Source organism: Nicotiana tomentosiformis, chromosome 2 (genome assembly GCF_000390325.3).
Source record: "Nicotiana tomentosiformis chromosome 2, ASM39032v3, whole genome shotgun sequence".
Taxonomy (NCBI): Eukaryota; Viridiplantae; Streptophyta; class Magnoliopsida; order Solanales; family Solanaceae; genus Nicotiana; species Nicotiana tomentosiformis.
This window is the reverse complement of record NC_090813.1, coordinates 68048240-68060105: the sequence shown is the minus strand read 5'-3', so window position 1 is coordinate 68060105 and position 11866 is coordinate 68048240. Positions and strand designations below refer to the sequence as shown.

General features: G+C 37.8%; 1 protein-coding gene across 6 annotated transcripts; it reads left to right on the top strand.

Annotated features, from left to right (window-relative positions):
* The first annotated feature begins 1140 nt into the window (after positions 1–1140).
* LOC104097176 (protein SCAR3) lies at positions 1141–11132 on the top strand. 6 transcript variants are annotated; one of them, XM_009603716.4, is made up of 10 exons: positions 1141–1274; positions 1496–1706; positions 3772–3935; positions 4196–4319; positions 4402–4534; positions 6513–6580; positions 6731–9776; positions 9916–10020; positions 10519–10626; positions 10826–11132. In XM_009603716.4, the coding sequence occupies exons 2-10, from the start codon at positions 1552–1554 to the stop codon at positions 10868–10870; spliced, it is 3948 nt and encodes a 1315-aa protein (XP_009602011.1). In that variant the 5' UTR covers positions 1141–1274; positions 1496–1551; the 3' UTR covers positions 10871–11132. The 6 variants fall into 6 exon arrangements, with proteins under 6 accessions (XP_009602011.1, XP_018626640.1, XP_009602019.1 ...); XM_018771124.3 differs by lacking the exon at positions 3772–3935; XM_009603724.4 differs by lacking the exon at positions 1141–1274 and having other exon boundaries at positions 1322–1706; positions 9919–10020.
* The last annotated feature ends 734 nt before the right edge of the window (positions 11133–11866 follow it).

The following is an 11866-nucleotide window of genomic DNA, read 5'->3' as shown; positions in this document are numbered from 1 at the left end:
GGCTTCTTTCAGACTTTGGATTGGTTGTTCCTACTGTTGTTCATGTGTTTTGTGACAACTAAGCTGCTATACATATCGCCAAGAACCATGTCTTCCATGAACGAACCAAACACATCGAGGTGGATTTTCATTTTATCAGAACCAAGCTTGCAGATGGGTTGATTTCCTTACACCATGTGCCTACTTCCTCACAATTTGTAGATGTGTTCACTAAACCTCTCACCAGCATTGCTCATCATTCCCTCTTGCTCAAGTTGGGTGTGGTGTCCCACTCCAACTTGCAAGGGTGTGTTGGACTTCAGAATGACCCAGCCCAGTTAACTCTTAAGCTTCACACTGATGGCCCAACTTAGAAGACATTGTGATGTATTTATTTGTATCTTAGTTTTCGGATTAAATGGTCCATGTGTGTAACAATATAGCTGATAGTTTTAATTTAGTTAGTTGGGTCACTTCATAGTCGGGTACAACCCGTTTGTATATAAACATAGTAGACTTCTGGATAGTTCTATTGAGATTCATTATTCCTTCACAGAAAGATGTCCTCTTTCTTTTCTCTCAACGGGTTCTAGTCCAAAACTAATATCTTCTCACAATTGTTTCGATCCCTATAGTTTTGACAACATTTGATACTTTGAGGTAGGTATATATATTACTCGACCAAACAATAGTATCTTATGTGGTTGGCACTCTTTTTTGTTTGAAACTTTTTAGAACTTTTTGTAGATTTTTTTAAAGTGCATTTCGATATCAATAATTTTTACCCTTATGAGTAACACTTTTAATAAGGTGAAAATTTGTAAAATAAATCCTTATAAAAAAGACATGGTAAGTTTGTAACCGCTCATGAAAGATAAAACGAGGAAAGCTCAAGTTATGTTGATTTATTCTCCTTGAGTCCTAATTTTTATGTAAATCTACAAATTACGCTTTTATTTCCCTTTTTCTTTCTAATTGACTAATTTAAATTGCTCATTATAATTTTGTCTCATTACCCCTCCAACCTGTCAGTTGGAACTCAAACTACAAGGGGAAAGGTCAAAATAGTGGTACTTGAACTTAAGAGGGAAAACTGAAATTTCAGTACAGATAAAGGGTAAAACAGTCATTTCAGATTCCCTTAACCTGTAATGATACACCCACCAGGGGAAGCATGGCTTGCAGAGTTGGCAATGTCGTTTCTCTTTGGACGAATTCACCATTTTCACTCTCTCTTTCTCCGCTGAAAACTACAGACCTTCAGACCCATCGCTTTCTCTCTCTACATATATCAAGTACAAACTCTCTCTCTCTCTCTCTCTCTCTATATATATATATATATATATATATATATATACACACACATCACTATCTCTATCTGAGCAGTAAGTAGTTAAGCTGCTCCACTCCTTCAACTACTCCTCTCTTACTTTCTCTCTCATCATTCCTTCATTTATTACTATATTTATTGTTTTACTTCTCTCTCGCATTCAATTTCAGAATACTTTTATTTTAGTGTGAGACAGAGTGGACTGTGGAGAGAGAAAGTAGAGAGAAGTGTGAAACGGAACGATGCCGTTAGTGAGAACTGCGGCAAGGAATGTGTACGGATTGGGAACGCCGGAATTGTACCGGGACGCCGATAAAGAGGATCCCAAGGTCGTTCTTGACGGTGTTGCTGTCGCTGGACTCGTCGGGATCTTGCGTCAGCTCGGCGATCTCGCTGAGTACGTTTTTTTACTTTCCTTTTCTCATTTATGCCCTCTCGAACTCTGAAGAATGCTCATTTTTTTTCTTATTGTTTAATTTTTAGTGGAAGTTCCCGGAAAAGGTTGCACTTTGGTTTTCTGTTGTGTTCTATTTTGTTATGCTGTGGTGACATTGAAGTAATTTCTGAGAAAAAAATCGGACCTTTTTTTTTTTTTTTGGTGAAACGGAAGTATTGCTGAGATTCAAATTAGGCGTACTGAAATTTGCTAAATCTCGTATTAATTTTCTTGTTTAGCAGAGTTTTATGACTTCATCTTTCTTTGTTTTTTTTTCATAATCATTTTCTTAGTCTTATTACATGCAAATTAGGTTGTCCCTCTGTCCACTGCTGATGACACAAGTATGTTTATTTGACTTGTAGATTTGTATAAGTAGTGGAAGAAAATGCTAGTGTAGTTTAGATTCATTAGCTGAATGGATTTGGATTTTGAAACTATATTGTTACACAAGTGACGTTAAACAATTTTGGGTATTTCAAAATGGGAACAATGTCATTCAAATTAGGAGAAAAAAGATATAAGTTAGAAAAAAATAGGTAACTTCTTGCTTTTCAATATTTTGGTTACTTCAAATTTACCTGGGTCAAGTCAACTGATTTTTAGGGTAAAAGGAGAAAAGGATAAACTTTTCATTTGAAGATAGTAATTAGAGATTTACAAAGGAAAATTGTGGTCAAAGTTTACTTGTGTTGACTCTAGAGAGTTGTGAATTGAAAACGTCTTGGACGAAAGGGACGTCCGTTAAGTGCATGCAAAAGAAGCTTAATCTATAGCCAATAATGCCGTAAGGGGAAAAAGTTGTATTTGGAAAATGTAATGTGACAGCACTACAACTGTAGTCTTCACTTGAGTGATGGTTCTTCACACGTACATTCGGCTATCAACTTGACTAAGGCTTTCAGCAGCCATTTTGTATAATTACGGTGGAGTTTGGCGGAGAATACTGTAGCTTCTAGCATTCAACATTAATGTATTGCCTTTTGCGGGATATGTCATCTTTAAACTTACTCCATTTATTGAAGAACCTTCTTTTTTTGTTTTGTTCTGGTAAGTGCTAGAAACAAGCTTTTCTTCAGCTAATTGGAAGACATGGTTGGTTTCAACATGGTGATGACGTTTATCGACCATTGTGTATTGCATAGGCTGGGGAATACCCTGTATGGCCAATAAAAACTTAGCGGGAAGTCTTGAACCATGACAGCTCATACAGATTAACAGAGTAGTTATAATTCACCTAGGAAACGGTAAACACTGGGCTCGCATTGCGAAAAAGTAGTTTAATGTGAGCACCCAAGGATGTGACTTAGTGGTCGATGAAGTTGGAATGAAGATCATGAGACTTGAGAGGCCAAGGTTCGAATCCTAGCAGAGGCAATAAACCTAAGGTGATTTACTCCCATCGGCCTAAGCTTTGTTGGGTAAAATTACCTGATACATGTAATGGTGGGAGGATGCAAGTACTTGGTGAAATAGTTGAGGTGTGCGCAAGCTTGTCCGGATACTACATTTATTCCATTTATTAAACTAAGGAAGAGGAGTTCAATGTGATGGTCTTACCTTCTTATCAGAGGTTAATGACTCATTTCCATTTTGAGGAAGAAGAATGAGTCCTGTGCTTAATTATGCATTTGAATTCTGTTGGACAGAATTCCTATTGTTGCTTTGGGTTGTTTTCTGAGTTTTAGTTCTACTGTTCTAGTATCTTTTACTGCAAATACCTTTAGCACTCTGTAATAGTCATCCTGTTACTGGAGTTTGAGGTGGATATTGATGCGCAAGTTGCACTGGGTATTTCGAACAGCCAATAAGTCTCGAGAGCATTAACATTTCCCTATCCTTTAAGATCTACACAAGGTCCTTAGGAAGATTGGGGGTACATTCTATTATCTATAGCTCTATAGTATTCTTTGGTCTTCATTTGGTGGGATGAAATACCCAGTTTGATGTTCAATGAAGGATTGGAAATGTGAATTTTGAATGCTAAAGATATACTTAGTAGTTAAGAGCAGTTTTGTACTTGTAGATTTGCGGCAGAAGTGTTTCATGGCTTACAAGAGCAAGTGATGGTTACATCCTCGAGAAGCAACAGGTTGGTTGCTCGTGTGCAAAAAATTGAAGCTGCACTTCCTCCACTTGAGAAATCAGTATTGGCACAGCGGAGTCATTTACACTTTGCTTATACAGCTGGTATGCCTTTTTGATCTCCATTACCAAATTCTTTAAGCCAAGGGAAGGTGACAGTGAGAATGGGGGGTAATTGGTTTAATTTCTCAAACTCAGATATGCCTGCCTATGATAGAAATGATGTTCCAAATAGTTTCACAAATAAAGTTTTGCTTGTAGGAAATACTTCAACTTTGGTGTATTTGGAATGTCTGTTTCTGCTTCTTAAATGGCTTCTTTTTCCTGTTCTTCGAGTTTTTTTTATGGAAGCAGTTGGTGTGCAGGATCAAATTGGCATGCCCGTATCCGTACTGAACAAAATCATTTTATATACAATGACTTGCCAAGATTTATCATGGATTCATATGAGGAATGTCGTGGGCCGCCACGCTTGCATTTGCTTGACAAGTACGTGAACCCAAATTTATAGCTATATTTATATCTCCTGATTGCACTGCTATACTCTTGAAAAATTTACTTGTCTCTTCAGATTTGACCCTGGTGGACCTGGATCTTGCTTGAAAAGGTATTCAGATCCAACCTTCTTTAAGAGAGCATCAGTTGGGTCTGATGAAGAATATATTGAAAAAGTCCTAAAAGAAAAGAAGGGTCGAAAGATTAAGGTATGTCATGAATAATTCCGAAATTACCTGCCACAGCTTAACTTTGGGAGATTTACTTGGTGTTTCTATGAGCAATATCATCTCATATATTCACGGGATGTTACATAAAAGGATGTTAAGAAGTTGAAGAAACACATCTTAAATCGAAAACTATGTAAAGGCCTCTCCTCCCATTTATATAGGTAGAGCGGAAGTTTGCTTTATGGGATATGTTAGCACCATATAATTGCAGGGACAGAGCTGGAAATTTGACACAGAGGATCATCTTATGTCAAATAAGTCTGTAGTATTTTATTTACATAGGCAAGAGAAGTCTTAAAATTGATAAAAATTATTGAAAAAAGAAGCAAAGTGTAATATACTAAACTTTGATTGAGAACTATTGCACAAATTCAGCAGATAAAAAGAAAACAACAGACTAAGATATTAATTAATATCTCAATGAAACTCTCGTTTCAAAAGAAAAAAGAAAAAATGCATCTTCTTATACTGCACCATGCTAGTTCATCTCAACTATTTAGGATACATATTTTTTTAAGGAACTCTATAGGATACATGTCTTCTAGACAAAAGAAAAGAAGCTCAACTTCAACAAATAAAATAAACATCATCACACGACAAATGAAAAGACTTGAAAGCTTGGATCAATGTTTTTTATGTCTTCCAGTATGGGCACATTTTTGGATGGCAAGCTGGTGCCCAGTCTCTCTTGTACAAAATTAACTCAATGAAACTAACATCGATCCCACATTACTGGAAACCATATCACTAATATATTTTATGTACAAATTTAATGGAACTATATAATTCAGGTTGTATTTCATATTAAATTCTTTTTTGGACATAGCATTGTCATTTAATATACTAAAACGCATCTAATTTACAATTTACATCTGACAATCATTGGAACAAAAAAAGGGCAGTTCGCTGCACGAAGCTCCCACTATGCGCAGGGTCTGGGGATGAGACGGATCACATTAGGTCTACTGTACGCAACCTTACCTTTCATTTCTGCAAGAGGTTGTTTTCACGGCTTGAACCTGAGACCTCTTACCTCTTGGTCATATGGTGGCAACTTTTAGCTATGCGCCAAGGCTCCTCTTCAATTATTGGAACAAAGATACTCTTCTTTCATCTTGTCATCTTACTTTCCTGCGTTATCTGTTTAGCTTTTTGGTTTGTGAACTTTCTTTGTGTGGACAGCTACATCTCATGAATTACTTACTATCCTCGGAAGGGAGGGAGGGATAAATAGAAACCAAACAAAGTTCCAAAACTAAATAATTGTACTATAAAGTTACGATACCATTTATCATAAAGTTCCATGCCAAATGTTAGGAATCCACTGCCAAAATATATGAATGTAAGGATGTCCTTTTTTCCTTTATTTTTCTTGTTTTGAGATTGCTCATGGGGTAGTTTTTAAGCGATTTGGCAGAAATTTGGGAGGGGGTAGTGGAGGGGAGAGCTGCCCTTCTAAGGCTCTAACACCCACTTTTCCACCTGTGCATAACCGTGCTCGAAATTGATGGAATTTAACTTTCCATGGTTAACATAAGGAGTTCCAAAAGGCATGTGTTAGTACTGTCTGTTATAATTCCACTTAATCTTATAATTTTTGCGATAGCCATACTCATTAACGAGGAACAACAATGAAAGGCAATGTTATGTATGCAGATTGAGCAAAAAAGGCAAGGGATAGGCTCCTTAAGCATCGCCCTTCCATAGTAAAAATAGAAAAAGACCAGCTCATATTTGCACTAAGATTTTATTCTATTCCCTTGTCTAGACAGTAATCTTTTGTTTTACTAGTTGTTACTTTGGTCCTGAAAGCTTTGTTACTTCTAATTATTCATTGGTGTCCTCCCAGCATGCGTTCATGAATGTTTAAACAAAAATCTGTGCTATAGCAAGCTTGTTTATTTCTGATGATACTTTTAATAAATTTCTGTCACAAATATGTGTCAACATTGAACAGAAGAAACGATCATGGAGGAGGAATGGAGAAGTCTCTCGTAGTGCATCTATGCCCAATTATGGTAGTAGGTATGCATTACTTGTTTTCTCTTATGGACAGGAAAGATGGAGAAAAAGTGGTGACCTCAGAGAATTGACATATTATAGGGATTTTATATTCATAGCTTTTACAGATCGGAATTTGCTGAAAGATAACTTTGTGATCTTTGCACATTACAGAATGCCATTTTCTTCCAGAAATCTGGATAGGCGACCTTCCCTGGTTCATAGTTTCTGCACATATGACACCACCCTGAAATCTGACTTAGATTCGAGACATGGGTCGGGGCAGCGGGAATTTGTTTCACAGCCAAGATACTCAATTCAACCTGAAGATGGCAAATCTGAGACTATCTCGTCTCCACTAAAAATGCAGCATAACCAATCTTTTGATTATTCTTTTCTTGAAGAAAAGAGTGATCATGCTTACAATGATAATGGAAAAGATTTGTCACACGAGCTAACTGACCTTGTTTCAACGTCCGTTGCTTGGAATTTGAAGATGCAACCTGACACACAAGAGCCTAAAGGATCCTTTGATTCGACATCGCAGCTACATCTTAACAATATGCTTGATCACGCTTTTCCTGAGGAAAGAAGTGAAGTTGTTTATGATGACATTGATAATAGTGTATCAGAAGAGCAAGCTGGCCACTGCACATCTTCTGTTACTTGGAATGATAAAACAGGATGTGAGAAACAAGAGTCTAGAGAATCCTTCTCTTCTCCATCCCAGATTCAGCATGATGCTTTGCTCGATTGTGCTTCCCCTGATCGGAAAGGTGATGATGAGTACAGTGATATGGGGAATAGCTTAACAGATGAACAAATTGGGCGTAACTCATTGTCTGTTGCTTGCAGTGGTAAGATGAGAACTGCAGAAGTAGCGTCTAAGGAAGTCTTCTACTCTCCATTGCAGATGAATCCAAATGCTTCAGTAGAAGATGCTTCTCCTGATGAAAAGCTCTGGGTCATATCTGATGAAGAGAGTAACAATTTTCGACAAGAGGAAGTTGTTCCTAATTTGTCTTTCTTAACTAGCAGTGTTAAGAATGAAACGTTGGATCCTATAATTCTGAAGTATGATAATGATGAGAGTTTGGAAACAGGTCAAGAAAATCTACTCCTAGATACTCGTGTATTGGATTTTGCTGTAACTGAAAACATTGAACAACAAAGTTCTGAGCCTGAGGTTGAAATTATACCAAGGTCAACTTCTTATGAAAGCCAGTTTGATGACATTGAAAGTGAAACTGACAATTTTATGGATGCACTAAACACCATTGAGTCAGAGTCTGAAACTGATTTAGATTGTCAAAGAAAACGAGCAGTGGAGCTGGAATCTAGTCTGAAGACTGCATCAGCCCCGAATGGAACCCTTGGAATTAGAGCAGAACTTTCTGATCGGAATTTGTCTACTAATACACCTGAAGTCGCAGCTAGAAATTCCCCTGAAAACAGTGGTTTTGGTGGTAATATCAACTTTGCGTCTGCTGACTCTGACCCTGGAGCTTTCTCTTCCTCTGGCAAAGTAAAATGTGAGGAAATTCCAGAGAATATCTCTTCAGAGTGTGGTGAGTTTTTATCGTCTCCTCAGATAGCTAGAACTGCTTTTAAACCAGACAGTTCTCTCGGTGTCCCTTCAAGTGAAAGATCCAATATTCTGGAAGCATCACAAGTAGAACCACTTGTTAGTAATCATATCACCTCTAGCCCTAGGGGAACTGGTTCAGGATTGCCAATGGCCAACAAGATCCTGTGTGGTCCTTCTGACTCTGAAAAGCCCCCACCCCAGCTTCTGGGCACTCCTCCAGTCAAATTCTGGACAAATGGTGGCTTGCTCGGGCTTGAGCCCTCAAAGCCGCCAGATGGTGTAATAAATACTGTTAGTCAAGTTTATGAAGCTAATCAAAATGAGGTAGTCGGTACATCAAGACAAGAACCTGTTCCTGTCAGTCAGAAACATGCAGGAAAACAAGATATTGTGCAGAATAGGTCAAGAGATAAAGCTGATTGCCAAAATTCTGCTCAAGCAGTTGGCATTTCTATTAAGAACATATCTTCAAGATTTTCAACCAAAGATTTAGATGTCAAGCTTGAGGAGTCAAGTAACTTATACCAGCAAAATTGCACTGATAAGCCCCTACAGAGTTGTTTAAGTGGATCTGGTATACTGACATCTAGCACAGTGGGTCCGGTGAGTCTGGAATCCCAAACTATTGGAGTTGGTCAAGAGAATGGAAAGAATTCATCACGTATTCTTGAACTAGGTAATCGACTGCTTACTAATGGATTTCACGGGAAACTCTCACTTGGTTGGAATGATAACACTGATTCAGTCAGTTCCTTGAACACTGGAATTAATGAGCCAATGAATGATTACCAACATTTTGTGGGTAGAACATTTTCCGGTAGAATTAAAGACTTCCCAGGAAGTGGATCCTCGTTTACATCACCTTCTTCGTCTCCCCCACTTGGACATATGAAGATCTCATTCCAACCGATAGATGGCATTGAGGCTTCGAAACTGAAACTCAGATTTCCTGATAGGAATAACATCCACGAAAACAATGGAGATATCTTTCCTTCATTTCAGCTGGTACCGGAGCCTTCGATTCCTCTGCAAGAAGCTGGTTCAGACTCGGATGATGACACATTTTCCAGATCATCTCCCGATCTGTCAGATGATTATCTTAGCCATCAGTCAGAGTCAAACTCTGAACAGTGGGAATCTGGTAACTCTCCTAGTTTAAAGGACCAAGAAGTATACGATGCTTTGCAAAGAATATCATTAACTGAATCAACTTCAACATCTTTGGAGAATGGCCGGACATCTCAGCAGGAGTTGCGCCCCTGCAGTGGACGTCATATTCCTTTTGCAGAATACTCTCTGGAGGATTGTCAGTCTGATAATTTATTTGATCTTCCAGTTCTGGATACCCAGCATTCCTCATTCAAGCATGGAGCTGGTAATGCTCTGACTGCAAGAGATCTAGAGCCATTGTCTGCTAAGCAGTCTGCGTTGCCTCCTCCTCCTCTCCCTCCAATACAGTGGCAGAGTACACAATCACATTTAGATGACGAACAAGATTATCTAGAGAATTCCTCTGAAAACCATCATGTGTTTGATCACAAGGAGCTGGGATCTACTATTTCACATCAACCTAAGCCTCCTCCATTTAAGCAACACCAAGTTATTGAAGCTGCATTTACATTGAAAAGCAAGGTATTCTTCTTGATCCCACTATGAAACTTCAAAAAGAAAAGAAAAAAGAAAAAAAGGAATTGAAATTTTATCTAGAAGGCTCTCTTTTCCACTTTCGTATCAAAAGTAGGAGGTGACAATTATGCATTTACATATGCAGCAGCCAGACTCGATAGACACAACTGGGCGGAAACTCGTTGATCATGCTAAAAATAGCAGAAGAATCAATGAAAAGGAAGACTTCCTGCACCAGATTAGAGCAAAAGTGAGTGGTCATTATTGTCCCATTGGTGATCGAATATGTGCCCGCAACTGGTTTTGATATTTGATTTAGTTTTTTGGATTTACTTACTATTTTATCTTTTAATTTTCCTTGAGCCCGTGTAAATTACCTGAATACTTCAAGAATTTATCTCTGATTTTGAAAATCGGCAAAAAACTTTTTTCCACTTGGATATTGGATAGTAAGCTAGTTGTAGCCTGCTCTTGACGGGTTTGCTAGCTTCTGTCCTTGAACTACTTTATTAATTTGCTTTCTCAATTTGATCGTTACCAAACCGCTTTCTGTAGATAATTTCTCCATTGCGTTTGTTGTAATGTTTCACTCTTCTTTGAATTGTGAGTGGGGTTGAAGTCATTGTGAAATTATGATCTTAACTTGAGGATGAAGTGTCTACTATTTACCAAAATGAGCTATTTAGTCCAATTTCATGCCATTTGAGGAATTCACTTTACCTACTTTCTCTTTTATTGTATGATTCAGTCATTCAATCTCAGACGAACTGCTCCAGCAAAACAAGCGGGAACTTCAGGGCCTCCAGCAAGCGTCAAGGTCACTGCAATTTTGGAGAGGGCCAATGCAATCCGTCAGGTATCAACATCTTATCCTGCATCCTTCTCTCCCTAATAAACCCCCCCCCCCCCCCCCCCCCCCAAAAAAAATGCCCACCCTCTTGGTCACCCCGAGAATGATGAACACAGAAATAGTGGATTGAGATGGTTCCTCTTTACCAATATATTTTGCTAAACTGTTGACTGATCACTTGTTCCTTTCTTTGACACATATTCAGGCAGTTGGAAGTGATGATGGAGAAGATAACTGGAGTGACACTTGAATTCTTATCCAACCATGTTGACATTAGTCGATCAAACCCAACCATGTATAATTTTGCTTCTGGAGTTAGGTGAGAGGGTGTTATAAATATGTAAATAACTAGTTATTTTCTGTAATTATTCTTAGGTCCTGTTGTTGTATCTCGATTAGCTTTTTCCCTTAGGTAGCTTTCAACCTGTTTCTGTAAACATTGTGCTCTAGTATGATCCAGCAACATTTTCTTGATTACCGAGGCATCATTTATGCATAAGCCTTTTTCAACATTTTATCTAGTATTCTTTCACAGCTTCGACTGCAGCTGTAAGCATAGCTAAATTTAGTATATGTGCTATTTGACTCCTTAGCAAATCATAGAGACTCTCGTAATGCGATGAGATATGATAACAGCTTGTGTGAAGATCGACGGTGACATCTGTGTGATGTCACATGATTTTCATCTACAGCTTTCATGAAGATGCTAGCGTGTTTGTTTTACTGATAAATAAATTCATTTTACTCCATTTGGTCTATTTTACATGATGACATTTGATTAATCACGGTGTTCAAAAATGTTATTTTGTACTTGTATATTATTAGTTGTACTGCAAAAAAATTATTAAACTAATGAGTGAAAGGTTAACTTGCTAAGAAACATAGCTTCGAAATATAAGATTTTAGTAGTACTTATACGAATTTGAATTCTTGAAAGCTGTGGAATTATATATTACTTTTAATAGTAGAACAAATATCTTGAAATTTCTCAAACTGAAATAGTCATGGTAATAAATTCATCACTTCACCTCAGTATTATTCTATCTTCTTTATCTGTAGCTTTAACCTGTTGTCCACGACTAAAAAAGATTCTGACCGTGTCGTTTGCTTCTATGCTGGAATCATGGGAAAAGGTGTACTAGTATTTGTTTATATAGTTTTAGTCGATTGTGTTTGACTGACTTCCGCTCTGCTGATTTACACTGAAAATTAGGGTCAAACACCGAGAACCGTGGCAACTTGCGCT